The 16,045-nt window shown below is 41.5% G+C and overlaps 1 protein-coding gene and 2 long non-coding RNA genes across 5 annotated transcripts in view; 2 read left to right on the top strand and 1 right to left on the bottom strand.

Moving 5' to 3' along the window:
• The first annotated feature begins 6 nt into the window (after positions 1-6).
• On the top strand, positions 7-8,027 carry LOC144614850 (uncharacterized). Its single transcript, XR_013553080.2, has 3 exons — positions 7-408; positions 1,007-1,213; positions 7,996-8,027. It is a non-coding gene; the product is annotated as an uncharacterized LOC144614850 (long non-coding RNA).
• Positions 7,117-13,147, bottom strand: LOC132679369 (uncharacterized). The gene is made up of 2 exons (XR_009610112.2): positions 12,864-13,147; positions 7,117-7,429 (listed from the first exon to the last, which is right to left on the bottom strand). It is a non-coding gene; the product is annotated as an uncharacterized LOC132679369 (long non-coding RNA).
• Positions 13,148-13,228: 81 nt separating this feature from the next.
• The window catches only part of NT5C3A (5'-nucleotidase, cytosolic IIIA), a 52,229-nt gene continuing 49,412 nt past the window's right edge, over positions 13,229-16,045 (top strand). The window contains exon 1 of one of the 3 annotated variants that reach the window (XM_060632855.3): positions 13,229-13,442. In XM_060632855.3, coding sequence (XP_060488838.1) covers positions 13,305-13,442 — 138 coding nt within the window. In that variant the 5' untranslated portion in view covers positions 13,229-13,304. The remainder of the gene's footprint in view (positions 13,443-16,045) is intronic. The other 2 variants (XM_060632856.3, XM_060632859.3) reach the window with 2 other exon arrangements.

Below are 16,045 nucleotides of genomic sequence, written 5' to 3'. Positions count from 1 at the left end.
TGGGCCTTGGCTCCCACTTTTATGGGCTCCCACTTTTATGGGCTCCGCGCGCTGCGCGGGCCTCCCACAGATGGCTCACGCATGCGCCCTGGGCGAGGATCGGAGCCTGACTGCTCCTCCCAAGGACACCTGGAGAAGCCTTGGAGCAGTTTTCGGCACCATGCTCGCTCCGGCGCCTGGACGCCCTGGTGTTGGCGCTTCCAGAGGACGGGTCGGTTCCCTGTCCCACTCGCTCTCCCGGACTGTCCCTTCCATTTGAGTGTGTTCGGTGAAGACAGCTTGTCTCCCCTGCTCTGAGCCCCTGGTCTTCCTTCTTGGGCCTAACACCCCTGACACGAAGGAAGAGGAGCTGACGGAGGAGAAGGAGAGAGGAAGGAGGAGGCTAGCCTGGACCGTGGGGACCTGAAAGTAGGCGATTCATAAGGGAGGGGCGCTCCAGCCCCTACCGCTGCGGAGAGTAAAAGCAGGGGTGCAGAGGCTCTGGCAGTTAGGGCGCCATGGGTTGGGAGAGTGAGGAACAGAGGGCCTGGGGAAGTCGTCTGTGGGCTGGTACATGGGCAGTTGGAGAGAGAAGCTGGCACACACGGACTCCGCTTTTTTTGCATGGGAAAGAAAGGAAAGGCCTAGGATGGTAGTTAATGGGAGTCGTGGGGTTGTAAGGATTATTGTGAGTTTTTTGTTTTGTTTTTAAAGCGAGAGATTTAGGTATCTGTAAGGCCAGAATGGAGAGACAGGGAGATGTTACCTATAGTGGAGAGAGAAAGGATGTTAGGAGGCAGTTCTGAGGAAGCACAAGGTGAGGTTAGCTAAGCCTGGTTACAATGCTTTCCCTTGGACAGAAGAAAGTTACTGAGATAGGCGGGAAATGAAGTCCTGAAGGCAGGAATTTCGGTGCTTTAGCATCTGACGACCGTGATTTTTTTCAAAAGAGGGCAGGAATAAGACTTGCTGGGAGCATTGAAAATTTGGGATGACTGCATTACTTGGTAGAAATTGTGTTTCACAGAATTTGCCGTGGGTGAAACAGAAGAAAGATTTTCTTTCACATGAAGAACTCTGGAGGCAGACTGCTTGAGTGCTGGTTTGGTGGTGTCTTGGCATCACAAAGTACCCAATGTCTTCTCTTCCTACTCCAACTAAGTGCTAAGAATTTAGCACTGGTTTCCTTCTTCAACCTGCATCATGATCCAAGATTCCTGCTCCAAGTACAAAGGTAGGGAAGGTAACGGGAGAGGATAAAGAGCAGAGCAGATGGTGCACACAGCAACTTCTGCTCTGTCATTGATCTTTTTCTGAAGGAGTAATACTAGAAAACTCCTGCAGTTTCAGATCATTATCTCTCTCACTAGTTACCCACAGCTGAAAGGATTTTGAGGAGCTCTTATCTTTTAGCAGGGCATGTTGTCACTTATAATAAGGTGGGATGCTGTCACCAAGAACGAGGGGAGAATAGGTACTAATTAGGTAAATAACTGCTATATATTGCTTTAGTTAATGGAAGAATCAGTAATTTCCCACTTCCCTTCACTTATATGGAGTCCAATCATCATCATCCCTTCTTCCCTTCACAGCTAAATTTCTTTATAAAAGGTCATAAACACTCAGGCTTCTCCACCTCCTGCTCCTTCACTCACTGCAAATCTTGATTTTGTTACCACCGTGTTCACTCATCCACCCTCACCAAGAACACTAATGAACCCCTTGCTGCTAATGGCACGGAAACTTCAGTCCTCATGTCACTAAACCTTGCCTCTCAGGTACCAGCCCACCTCATTCTCCTTCCTCTCTGCTTGCCCTTCTTTTTTTTTTTTTTTTTTTTTTTTTTTTTTTTTTTCTTTTTTCCTGCTTGCCCTTCTTAAAGTCTTTTACTGGCTTCTCTTCTAAAATTTCTGTCTTCAGTGTTCACATCCTCTATGTTACGGTCCTTATGTTTCCTCTCTCTTATTCCACCTTCTCTCTCTGCATTTTCACACATCCTCAGGGCATCAAATACAACTAGCAGACTGCTCAATCCTAAATCTCAATCTCCACTGTATCTACCAGACCTTTACATCTCAGTAGAAGATTTTGTTATTGTTAGGACATGCACTAATGATGATTCTTGTTTACATCCTTGGGAGAAAGCAACATCCTAGCATACCGTTAACCTCCACACGTGGCATAGCAGTTGAGAAGCTTTTTTAGGTGTGTATGCGTAGGCAGTATGTTACCTAGATGGTTATATCCAACCCAGCCAAGGAGGTGGAGTTGTTGTAGGTTTGAAATTGTTTTCTGGCAGTATATCTGAGGTATAACTACTTTATGTTGCCAAATAGTTGGGGAACCATAATGTTTAACAATCATTAGGTATGGGGACAGGGTACCCAGTCCTTGAGAAACCGTATACTGTCTGAATAGAAGGCCTTTCCACCTTCTCTCGGTAGGAACTCAGAGTCCAAATTATACTTCAAAATAATGTATTAGGTGTTCAGTGCAGTTTAATCTCTCTTACTCTTCTTCTTTCCCTATTTAATTTTATTTTTTCAGTTTTCCCCCTAGATTCTGCTGTTTTCATTATAAACAAAAGAAATGGATGAGGAAAAACGGACTGTTTGTATATACATTGAACAATAGAGTTATCAGTTTGCTTTCTTAGTAGCCAGAGAGCTGTCTGGATTCAATCTAACTACTTTGAGCATTTTGAAAAAAAAAAACAAAAAACAAAAAACAAAACTTATGCCTGTAAATTTTAATAAAAAGCAAATACAAATTCTAAATAACAAGGATATAGAACTAAAATATTTTTATTATTTCTGGGGTGCTAGGTGGCTCAGTCAGTTAAGTGTCCACCTTTGGCTCAGCTTATGATCTTGCAGTTTGTGAGTTTGAGCCCCATGTTGGGCTCTGTGCTGACAGCTCAGAGCCTGGAGCCTGCTTGGGATTCTGTGTCTCCCTCTCTCTCTGCCCCTCCCCTGCTCCCTCTCCTTCTCTCTCTCAAAAATGAATAAACATTAAAAATTTTTTAATAAAATATTTTGATTGTTTTTAACTTATTTATTTCAAAGTTTGTTTATTTTGAGAGAGAGAGAGCAAGCAGGGAAGGAGCAGAGAGAGAGTGAGAGAGAGAATCCCAAGTAGACCCCATGCTGTCAATGCAGAGTTCAATCTTACTAACTGTGAGATCATCACCTGAGCTGAAATGAAGAGTCAGATGCTTAACCAACTGAGCCACCCAGGTGCCCCTATTTATTTATTTTTTTAAAGTAATCCTTACATCCAACATTGGGCTCAAACTTACGACACCAAGATCCAGAGTCACATACTCTTCCAACTGAGCCAGCCAGGTGCCCTAAGAACTAAAATATGTTAAAGATCAATTTTAAAACATAAAAAAATGCAGAAAAGATATTAAGTTGACTCATGTCCTCTTAAAATTCATGTTTTTTTTTTTTTAAGTTTATTTATTTTGAGACAGTGAGAAATAGAGGCCAGCAGGGAAGGGGCAGAGAGAGAGGGAGAGGGAGAATCCCAAGAAGGCTCTGCTGTCAGCGCAGAGCCCGAGGCAGGGTGCAGTCTCACAAACTGTGAGATCTTAACCTGAGCTGAGATCAAGAGTCAGATGCTTAATCAACTGAGACATCCAAGCGCCCCTTAAAATTCGTATGTTGAAGTCAAACCCCCAGGAGATCAGAATTTAACAATATTTAGAGATAGGACGTTTAATGAGGTAATTAAGGTAAAATGAGATCATTTGGGCGGGCCTTAATTCAGTATAGCTGGTGATCTAATAAAGACCCAGAGATATGAGGCAGAAAGAAAGTGTGAGGACATGGTGAGAAGGCAGCCATCTGCAGGTCATGGAGAGGCCACAAAAGAAACCAAACCTACCAAAACTTTGATCTTGGACATGTAGACACCAGAACTATGAGAAAATAAATTACTGTTATTTAAACTGCTCAATCTGTAGTATTCATTATGGCAGCCCTAGCAAACTGATGCAGAAGCAATTAGTATAAAAATAGGATAGTGTGTTGTATGTTGTTTTCAGTACAGTAATATGAAAAAGAAACAACTTTTATAGCCATCCAATAAGTCAGCATAATTCATGCTTTCTGGTATGATTGGTCCAACAAAAGGGAATATGATTATTCTTGTACAGTATTATGAAACAAAATTTCTTAATTCAAAATGTTTTTACTAGCTCTACCCTCACCAGATGTAGGTTTTTAACAAATTAAGCCAAACCTCATATTTTTCTTTGAATTCCAGCAAACTAATGTGTAAGAAGCGACACAAACCTATACCTCTCTCTAGAGAAGAGTAAGGTCCCTAGATAACTATAGGGTGAAAGCTGGTCACCAGAATGACCAAACAAGATTAGAGCTTTAAATTTCCCTCTCCACCTCCTGGCAGGGGGGAGGGGGAAGGTTGCTGAAGATTGAGTGGGAAAACAAAAACAAAAAACAAACTTGAACCAGGAGATTGAGAGAGCTTTGGGGTTGGTGTATCCTTTTTCCATTAAATTCGACTCTGTTCATAGTAGGCAAGAGAAATGATATGAAGAAAAATTGACTATTTGTATATATACTGATATGGCAGGAAGGTGATGCATCAAGAGAGGGCATGGACACTCTGTGCCATCCCCAAACCCCATACCTTTTCTTAGCTCTGTCTGCCATTTGGCTGTGTCCTTTATAATAAACTGGTAAATATGAGTAAAGTGCTTTACTGAGATCTGTGAGTTCTAGTGAATTTGCAAACCTGAGGAGGTGGTGGTAGGAACTACCAAATTGGTAGTTGGCTGGGCAGAAGTTTTGTGGCCTGGCCACCCCATTCAAAACTGGCATCTGAGTCAGGGCAGTCTTATGGGCTGTCTTACGGGTACTGCACTAACTCTGGGTGTTGTCAGAATTGAATTGTCCAATTCAATTGAACCCAGTTGGTGTAGAGAATTGGTTGTTGTTTCAAATATATATATTTGGGGGGTGTGTCTGGGTGGCTCAGGTCATGATCTCACAGTTTGTGGGTTTTGAGCCCCGCATCAGGCTCCACACTGGCGGCACGGGGTCTGCTTGGGATTCACTTTCTCTCCTTTTCTCTCCGCCCTCCTCCACTCACTCTCTCTCTTTCTCAAAATAAATAAATGAACTTAAAAAAAATTAAAATATACGTTTGGTGTTAAAAAAAGGTGAGATTCACTAGAACTTCCTTCACTTAGATAAACCTACAGTTTGGGAAGAGAATGCACAAAATGCCAGTGATGAGCCATCTTTGATTCCTGACTGACCATATGGTCACCTGTGGTACAGAACAGAGCTGTCCTGCTAAACTAAAAGGTACCAGTGGGATTTAGGGATGGACTCAATTTCCAGGGAGTTGGCTCACTTGATGCATAAGGAAATGAAGACTAATAAGAAAAATGCGAAATATATAATATCTTGGTTGTTGTCAGCTGTAATAGCTAAAATGAAAATAAAAGAGAATACTGGATTCGACCTTGATGCTGGACCAAGCTCAAATATTAGTTGGTCTCAGCTTAGTCCATAGGCTCAAAGCCATCCCCAAATAGAATAATTATTCTGGAACAACATAAAGTACTTCTTTTTTTTTTTTTTTTTTTTTAATGTTTATTTTTGAGAGCAAGAAAGAGTGCAAGCAGGGGAGAAGCAGAGAGAAAGGGAGACACAGAATCTGAAGCAGGCTCCAGGCTCTGAGCTGTCAGCAAAGAGCCCAACGCAGGGCTCGAATTCACAGATCATGACCTGAGCCTAAGTAGGACGCCTAGCCAACTGAGCCACCCACATGCCCCTAGAAAGTACTTCTAAAACCTCTGCTCACCAAGAAAGTAGTGCACACCGGAGGAGGGCAAAAAATGTAAATCATTGAAACCAGAGGGTTCCAAGTTATGAAAGTAATTGAAATTGACAAGTGGATATCCTTGTGTGTTTGCTTGTGGTGGCCACCTGGGTCAATGAGTGGGTGTTGAGGGGACTGCAGCAATGCAGAGATGGGCTGAATGTAGACCTATTCCTTCATGCCCTCTGAGGTATGAAATGTCAATGACTGTTCTGTTTGCCAACCAAGAGTCAGAGACTGCGGATAGCTATGTGGCAGATTCCCAATGGCAAGGCCTTGAGCATGGCTGACAAGTCAGACATGCCCAGCCCCCTGGGGCTACCGATGGGTCTTGATAAGAATGGACACTGTTTTGGGGCTGGACTTTGCTTAACCAGTGTTCAAAGCAAATGTATCAGAGTACTTTAATAGAATCTGAACAGAGGATATTACACCAAATTTGGACCACTGAATCATATTTTTTTTTTGAATCATATTTCTTCAGACCAAAGAAAATGCTTTACAGCCCATAATCTCTAAAATGGGCAAAGAGAGGGGCACTTACCTGGCTCAGTTGGTAGAGCATGCGACCCTTGATCTCGAGGTCATGAGTTCAAGCCCCACATTGGGTGTAGAGCTTACTTGCTTACTAAACATACAAATAATGAATAGAGAATTGGAATTCGCAATTGAACATTGGTTGTTTAAATCAGGGGGTGTGAAGGAAGATAGGCATGAGTGTGTGCTTACATTCAAAATGAAGGGGAGTATCCCTCCTAGATAGATTCCTTTGTCTTTCTGGTATATCTGGCTATGAGCATCTGAGGGAGGATGCTAGCAGGACTGTGCAATTCTTCCCAAGGCAAAAGACTAGAACTATATTTTTTTCATTATTGGGGTGCCTGGGTGGCTTAGTCAGTTAGGTGTCCAACTTCAGCTTAGGTCATGATATCACGGTTTACAAGTTTGAACCCCAAGTTGGGCTCTGTGCTGACAGCTCAGAGCCTGGAGCCTGCTTCAGATTCTGTGTCTCCCTCTCTCTCTGCCCCTCCCCTGCTCACATTGTCTCTCAAAAATAAAACCTTAAAAAAATTTTTTTAAAGTATTATGTTAGAATTCCTTAAGGGCCTGATAGGGGAGGATTGTGCTTTCATTCTGTCTGGCAAAATTAAGGTTAATAGTGAATGCAGCTATATTCCGTGGTGGTAAAAATAGTCCACCAGTTCTGTACCTATGTAACCCTACCTGTTACTGAAACCCAATTTCAACTGCCCTTCACTCAAAAAGCCAATACACAAGAGATTGATTGGAAAGAAATATGAGCTTTATTCAGGAGAGAATGGCTACCTGGAGAAAAGGCAGACCTGTCCAAATGCCAACTCTGAGGTTTCTGCCCAGCCCAGAGATTTTTTAAAGCGGTTAATCAGTTAAGGGAGTGCAGTGGTCTGTAACAATTCTTGATTATGTGCAGACTCGTGGTACCAGCTACAGATGTTATTGTGGTGCTCAGAGGTTGTGCAAGGGAGTCTGGTTCCTTGTTGCCCAGGAGTGGTACAACAGGGTCTGGTGATGTATAGAAGGTCTCTGTTCTTTTTTTTAGGAAAGAATGCATGATCTATAGATATAGAAAGAAAGGTTTAATTAGTCAATCATACAGGCTAAGGATGCTTACAAAAGCTAGTAAACTACTAGGTTGGCTGGAGGGCTCCAAGTGGCTTCATACCTTATGGTATGAATGGGGATGGACTGATGGGAGGTGCCTACCAAACTAGAACTGCTGCCTGCAGTACAGACTGGCACAGTGACCCAATCTAACTTTCAGAAGGTGGAAAAGTTTGGGTATAAATGGAGAGAAGGAGGAACAGTAGCTGAGGATAAATGAGTAAATGAGTTGTGTAAGTGAGGGAAATCCAATATTACATTAATACCTTGAAAGTAGATCAGAATAAAAGCTAACCTTGTCTCTTAGCTCCATTACACGTACTAGTTGCCTGAAAGGATGAAGCCGTTTATGGTTTTACAACAGTTAAGATCTAGAATGTGTGCCTATAAACCTGAGAAGCCTTGCCCTGGGAGACATTTTCATATGAAAGGATAATGGACTGGACGAATTATTAATTATTGAATGGACTCTAGTAATATGTTAGTATCTTTTCATTCTTATAATCTTTTTTGTTACAGATCCATGGCCTGTGGTATAAGAAAAACATACATGTTGTCTTTGTCTCTGGTTTCTGGCACAGAGCTCCTAAACACTCTAGTTATTTCCTTAGCGAAGAGTGTTTTTGTTATTCAAAACAAGCCCCTTTGAACCACACAAAAAGTGTATGCTAATGAAGTGGCTCAGGATAGAGCCTCTAGATAGTACAGATGAAGGCTAGTCACTAGAAAGACCAAATTGGTAATTAGAAAGTTGGAACTTTCAGTCCTACCGCACAGCCTCCAGGGAGGGGAGAAAAAGTAAGGCTGCAGATTGAGTTCAATAAAACTATTCAACCTGGCACTATTATGTACCCAATGAATGTTAATTCTTGATGCTATGTCCTTTTCATGGTTTTTCGAAAGCAACATTCAAGAAGAAAAAAAACAAAAACAAAGCCCAAATGCCCTTCAGTGTGTAACGGGTATATGGTGAAACTGGTATATCCATATCATGGAATACAAATCAGAAAAAAAAAAAAAAATGAAGCACTGATACACAGAAATTAGATGAAGCCTAAATAAGGACATTACACTGAATATATCAGTGGTTTCCAGGGGTTGGTTTTGGGTGAGAATGTGACTATAAAGTGGTCATATAAGGGAACTTCTTTGGGATGATGATGGATCCTGGTTCTGGATCCTGTTCTGGATCCTATCACCTGACAAAATTTCTTAGAACTGTATAACAACAACAAAAGAAAGTGCACGTGGAAACTGATGAGATCCAAGTAAGATGTGTAGAGTTTCTGCGTTGTACCAATGTCAACTTACTTTGTAATTGGGCTATAAGATATAGCTGTAAGATGGTATCACTGGGGAAAGCCTGTGTGAAAGGCACAAGGGAATTCTATGTACTATGTCTGCAACTTCTATGGGAGTCTAAAATTATTTCAAAATGAAAATTAAAAGAAAAAAACTGTAAAAAATGAAAGAAAAAAGGAAGGAAGGAAGTTTTTACTTCCAAGATACTTCCAACCAATGTCTTCTCTTTATGCTAAGAAGTAGAACTGAAGAAAAAATACATAGCAGATAAATAAATGTGAAATGAATATGAACATATATGGAAGAGTTTCTGAAAAACATTTGCATTGTTTATTATTGCTAATTGTGTTATATAACCATGCAGATCAGCAGATGATTAAACTTTCAGATCTTGGGGCGCCTGGGTGGCTCAGTCGGTTAAGCGTCCGACTTCACTCAGGTCACGATCTCGCGGTCTGTGAGTTCGAGCCCCACGTCGGGCTCTGGGCTGATGGCTCAGAGCCTGGAGCCTGCTTCCGATTCTGTGTCTCCCCCTCTCTCTTCCCCTCCCCCGTTCATGCTCTGTCTCTCTCTCTGTCTCAAAAATAAATAAACGTTTAAAAAAAAATAAAAAATAAAAAATAAACTTTCAGATCTGGCAGTGAGTCTTAAACAAATGCAATAAACCCTTAAAATACACCTTTATTGGGGCACCTGGGTGGCTCAGTCAGTCAAGTGTCCCACTTTTGATTTTGGCTGAGGTCATGATCTCACAGTTTGTGGGATCGAGCCCCACATAGGGCTCTGAGCTGACAGTGGATGAGCCTGCTTGGGATTCTCTCTCTCCCTCTCTCTCTCTCAAAATAAATAAACTTAAAAAAAAAAAAACTTAAAAAATACACCTTTACTGATCTTTTTAAGATCAACTACTTGAAAGAGAAGTACCAATATTTAATGTCCCCATATTCTCATTTGTGTACTCCAGATGCATAGGAACATTGTAATATGTGCTATTATTGGACCACCAAATATACATCATTCCCTTGCCACCCAGACCAGAATGTTCCCCAACTTTCCAGCCTGAAACATCTCCTAGCTCACTCTGAATCCTCTGATAACCCAGAATCAATGTTGATATTCTCATATTTTCCCTGGACCCACTTCAAATCACTTGGGCTCTTTTAGTGTAATTTAAAACTGAGATAGAATTACCAACCCCATTCCAACCAATGTTCAAGAGTCTTGCAGCAACCAAACTCCCAGTTCAAATGTATTCCATGACATTAGCCAGGGTAGATAAAAGAGTCATAAATAATGAAGCCATTAGAAAAAAGTAGGACAAGGCAGAAATTAGTGGAACTTAAAGTTGGCAAGGGAGATGAAATTTTAAGTCAACCTTCCTATTTACCCTATTTATATCATTATCTATGTTCCATCAGGCTACCAAATTACTTTTTTGGTGCACAGTTACTTTTGGTTTCATTCAGAAGCTAATTAACCCAATCAAAGACTACAATGGTAATTGTAGAAATAACAAAATCTCATTTGTTAAAAGATTTCATACCATTAATTTCCTTTTTAAAGAAACTGGTAGATTTAGGGGCACCTGCATGGCTCAGTCAGTTGGGCATCCAACTTCAGCTCAGGTCATGATCTCACGGCTCATGGGTTTGAGCCCGAATCAGGCTCTGGGCTGACAGCTCAGAGCCTGGAACCTGCCTCGAGCCTGGAACCTGCTTCGGATTCTCCGTCTCCCTCTCTCTCTCTGCCCCTACCCAGCTCACTCACTCTCTGTTTCTCAAAAATAAATAAATGTTATTAATAAATAAATAAATAAAACTACACTTAAAAGAAATTGGTAGATTTAAAAATCACAACATAGGGTGTCTGGCTGGCTCAGTCAGAGGAGCATGTGACTCTTGATCTTGGGGGCATGAGTTCAAGCCCCATGTTGGTTGTAGAGCTTACCTAATTAAAAATAATAACAATTTAAAAATTAAAAATCACAACATAGATTTCCCTTTTGGCTTCAAGATGGAACTGATAGTATATCTGAAAGACCTTACTTAAGGTTTCTGAATATCCTTGTCTTTAACAGGATTAATAAAGATCATTTGGTTCAAACAAAGCAAACACAAAACATTTTCCCTTTGTACACAAAAGGAAATTTTGGGTACAAATTTTGTGTGATTAAGAAATTAGTAATTCATTTTCTGAATCTTGGTCTTAAAATCAGCTAAATCAATCTAAACTGCTGTGATCCACAAAGTAGAGGGAAGTAGAAGCAATAATCCTATTGCAAGAAGGAATCATGAGGTATTAGTGTATGAATCCAACTTCATAGGCTGAAATTTGCTTTACCATTTGCTGGGGACTTGTTGAGTGTAGGTCACAGGGAAGGATGCTCAAGCAGCACATAACATTCTTAATGGAATACTTTAAAATTTGTGTCATCTTTTTCTCAGATATAGTTACAGGGTCTCACATATATTGTGCTTATATTAAAATGAACAAAAAGGCTAACATCCTTCCTAAGAAACTGATCACTCTATATCCCTCAAATCATTTTATGGCATCAGGGAATTAATCTTGCCCACAAAACAAGACATAGCACACTCGTGTACCTGATGTTTAATTCCAGACTTGCTTTCTTACCAGATGCCTGATCAGGTAGGCCCTCCTTTACATTTCTAAGAATGCTCTTCCCACAAATTGACCTTTAAGAACTCCTGCCGGGGTCCCAGATCAGGAATGGAGGGCACAGAAAAAAGCAACCTGTAGCTTCACTGCTCCCCCTTGTTTATTCCCCTACTCCAATTTGTTCCACGTCCCAGGCAAAAAAAAAGAGCTTCACCAGGCAGCACCACCAGCTCCAAAGAACCTCTCTGGATCCCTTCTGTGTCACCCATAGAGATCAGTAAAGGAAACTGCATCAGTCCCTTGCAAGAGACCAGGCAGGTGAGAATAAGTCCTGATGCTTACAAAGAGGATGAAATGATTTAAGAGGCAGTGAGTGGAATGTAGCAGAAAAGGACAGCAGAGGCGGACACTGCCTAACTTCAAACCATCTTTACCCTGTTGTCATTGCACATTTTTAAAAATTGTGCTATGAAACACATAAAATTTACCGATTTGTCCATATTAGAATATACAGTAGTGTTAACTATTTTTGTTTGTCTAAGGTCTCTAGAACCTTTTTCACCTTGCAAAACTGAAACTCAGTACTCAATTGAACAACTACCTCTCTTCTGCTTTCCCCAACCCCAGAACCACCATTCTACTTTCTAACCGTTTGACTATCTCATATAAGTAGAATAATGAAGTATTTGTCTTTTTGTGACTGGTTTATTTCACTTAGCATATGTGCCCAAGGTTCATCAGTATTGTTGAATACTGCAGAATGTCCTCCTTTTTAAAGGCTGAATAGCAAAGCATTCAATATATATACCACATTTTCTTTATTCATTCATCTGTTGATGGACATTTCAGTTGTTTCCACATTTTGGCTATTCTGAACAGTGCTGCAATGAACATGGGAGTGCTGATATTTGAGTACCTGCTTTCAATTCTTTTGGATATATATCCGCATTGCTGGATCATATGGTAATTCTATTCTTTTTTCCTAGTTTAAAATTTTGAGGAATGTCTGTGGTTTTCCATAGTAGCTGCACCAATTTACATTTCCAACAACAGTGTACAAGAGTTCCTATTCCTTCACATCCTCACCAACACTTGTAATTGTCTTTTGAAAAAAATAATGGTTACCCTAATGTGTGTGAAGTGGTATCTAATTGTAGTTTTGATTTGCATTTGCCTGGTGGTTAGTGATGTTGAGCATCTTTTCAATCTTTTGTCCCATTTTTAAAATTGAGTTTGTTGTTGAGAGAGGGAGTGCAGGGAGGGGAGGAAGGGCAGAGGGAGAGAATCTTAAGCAGGCTCCAGGCTCAGCTCTGAGCCTGAAGCAGGACTCCATCCCACAACCCTGGGATTATAATTTGGGCCAAAATCAAGAGTCGGATGCTCAAATGACTGAGCCATCCAGGCGCCCCTATAGGTGGCCTTTTTACTGTTTCTTTTGCTGTTCAGCAGTTTGTCATAGCACATACCACTGCTGAGGCCTTCTGGGGGCTGTAGTCCTAAGCGGCTGAGGAGGGCGGAAGGTAGAAGACTTTTTCTGCGTGGGTAGTGGTTAGAATCAGATTTCTACCGGACGGGCCTGGAGTGAACCACTTGCTGGTCCTCATTAGCAGAGATATAATTTATACCACTCCTTTTTCGGTCTTTGGATACTTCCTCAAACGGAGGCTCTGAGGAAAACCGACCCGGCGCCTCTGCTGGGGAAGCAGGCCACGCCCCTCCCAGCCTACCCGTCCCTGTGTCCGCTCACAGGGGCGGGGCTTTCCGCGGGGCGGAGCTCAGGCAGGAGGGGGCGGGGGCGGGGCTCCTGCAGAGAGGCGGGGCGGGGCGGGGCGTCCGGGCTTCTCTGCAGACCGCAGCCGCCCAGCGACCTCTTCTTTTCCGGCCGGGATAAGCAGGACACCCTGCTCATGGACCGGGCGGCCGTGGCGAGGATGGGCGCGGTGGCGAGCGCCAGTGTGTGCGCCCTGGTGGCGGGGGTGGTACTGGCCCAGTACATATTCACCTTGAAGAGGAAGACAGGGCGGAAGACCAAGATCATCGAGATGGTGAGTACGGGGGTTGGTGCGCCCAAGCGCTTGATGGGCCGCAGGGTGTTCCGTCCGGCCTTACCTTCCCGCGCTGGCGCTTCTGGAATGCACTGGGCACGCTGGGGACCCATTCACCCCACGAGCGGCCGCCCGAGGGCCAGTGACCCGGTCTGGACCCTCCGTGGTGTCACTCCTCTGGCCTTGGCTATGTCTCCATTTGAAACAGAAAGGCAGCAAATAGGTGATTCGGAAATAAGCCACCTCCTGCAGCCAAACCCGTTTCTCAAGAAATAAACTGAACGTTCTAGACTGGTTGGTTGTTCCCTAATTCCTGCAGCCAAACCGTTGTGACTGATCCAATTCGGACAGAGTTGTTTCTGCACCCTGGCTAGAATGACTTAGATTATGAAAAGGTGTAACTTCTCAGTGGTTGGAACAATGCCATTTAACCCAGTTGGAATTCAGAATAGTTTATTTTGTATTTGAGTGTTATTTCTTCTTGTCTCAAACTGCCAGGAAGTATCTTTGTGTTCGTTTTTCCCCAAAATCTCTTGCATAACATTTTTTTGGAAATTTATTTCCAATTTTATTGTAAGAGTGTTTCAAGATTGTACCTATTTAAGGTACATTATAAACAATATTTGCTTCAAAATTGGGGATGTTTTTAGAGTTTGTTTTTATTTAAAACCCATTCGTCAAGACAAGTTACTCACCAAATTGCGTTTTAACGTGCTTACTGGAGTGCATAATCCCATGTTTACTCACAATAATGTGCTATGCACATGAACATCTGGGGTCAAATATTCATGAAAAGTAAGTTGACAGTCTACCACCATATTAAGTAAGATCATTTTAGGTTCATATACTTGGAATACTTCAGCCTCAGTTACATGTTTTAATTGATTAAAGAAACTGTCCTGCTGGCCCCAGATTGAATTCAGAAATATTTTTCCATAACTAACATTATAAGATATGTCAATTCCCATGTCTCATATGCCACTAATATTGATAAGTTTTGTTTATTGCTACAATTAAATTATTTTTAATGTTTATTTATTTTTGAGAGAGAGACACACACATAGAGTGTGAGCTGGAGAGGAGCAGAGAGAGGTAGACACAGAATCTGAAGCGGGCTCCAGGCTCTGAGCTGTCAGCACAGAGCCCAATGCAGGGCTCAAACTCACCAACCATAAGATCATGACCTGAGCTGAAATCGGATGCTTAACTGACTGAGCCACCCAGGAACCCCTATTTTTTTTCTTCACCTCTATACCCAGCAAATATTTTTATTTCAGAAATTTCATTTTATTGTTGCTGTCCTGCTTATAGAACTGTGGGAGTTTCCTTTTGTTCCAAACCAAAAATTTATAACCCATGTGGTAGGGGAGGGGAACTAACTGCCACACACTTACTTGTGTGTACTTAAACTATGGATTGGTCTGTTATATCACTTCTCTAAACCAAGTAGAGTTAAAAATCAATGCTTTCATAAAATCCCACAGTGATACCATCCTAAGAACAGTTTGCTGTCTTTGTGAAAAATAATAAAAGCCCATCAGGCAGACCAACTTTACTTATGATTTGTAGTATAGAAATTAGTCTTTACATACACGTATGTATACATAATATGTTATATCAATTCAGAGTGTGATATATGTGCAGCTTGCTAGTAGCTTTTAAAAGGAAAACGTTGAAAGAGCTCTTTTTTTAATTTTTAATTTTAATAGGTTACTTTTTCAAAGGGAATAAACATTTGATTGGGATTCTGAAAATTTGGGTTCTTATCTTAGTTTTATCTCTTTGTAACAGCTGTGTTTTAGGGGTCATGTTCTGCCTATCCCCTGCCCCATCTTTCAAACCCCCACCCTAGAGAATCTGTACAAACCTGTGAATGTCTAGTGGACATAGCTTAAACTGGTCACAAATAATGGAACCAGCAGTAACTACCTAAGCAGGGTGGGCCTGTTAGCTGGTAGGTAAGCAAATGACTTCTGGCACTGGGCTTAGATTGTGCATTGCCTTAAGAATTTTTAACTAAAAGACACAAAGGTGTGGCTAGTGGGCTGAAACTGCTACAGCTGGAAGGTCCTTTAGGGCAGCGAGATAAATATACAGAGGAAGCCTGTCAGAAGACATGCTCAGGATGTTCAGAGTTCAGAGAGAAGAGAAACCATTTCTCATAGTCAATATACTTCATTATTAAATACTTATTTTAGAACAATTTTACATTAACAAAATAATTGAGCAAATAAGTAGAGTCCCAACCAGTTTCCCCTATTACTAACATTTTACATTAGTATGGTACATTTGTTGAAATTGATGAACAAATATTCATACATCTTTAAATATCCATACTTTGTTCAGATTTCCTTTGTTTTTACCTAATGTCCTTCTCTGTCCTAGAATTCCATCCAGGGCACCACATACATTTTGTCATCATGTGTCCTCATCTTGACTGTAACAGTTTCTCGGATTTTTCTTGTTTTATCTGTGATACAATAAGAAATATATATTTGGTGTTTGTCCCAGGTTCCTGCCACACAGCTCCTAAAACACTTGGACTCTGGGAAGCTTTAACAGTGTCTTTTCTATGCTAATGAGGTGGTCTGGTAGCTGGGGGC

Source organism: Panthera onca, chromosome A2 (genome assembly GCF_046562875.1).
Source record: "Panthera onca isolate mPanOnc1 chromosome A2, mPanOnc1 haplotype 2, whole genome shotgun sequence".
Classification (NCBI taxonomy): Eukaryota; Metazoa; Chordata; class Mammalia; order Carnivora; family Felidae; genus Panthera; species Panthera onca.
Note: the sequence above shows the minus strand (reverse complement) of the source record. Positions and strands in the feature narration are given on the sequence as shown.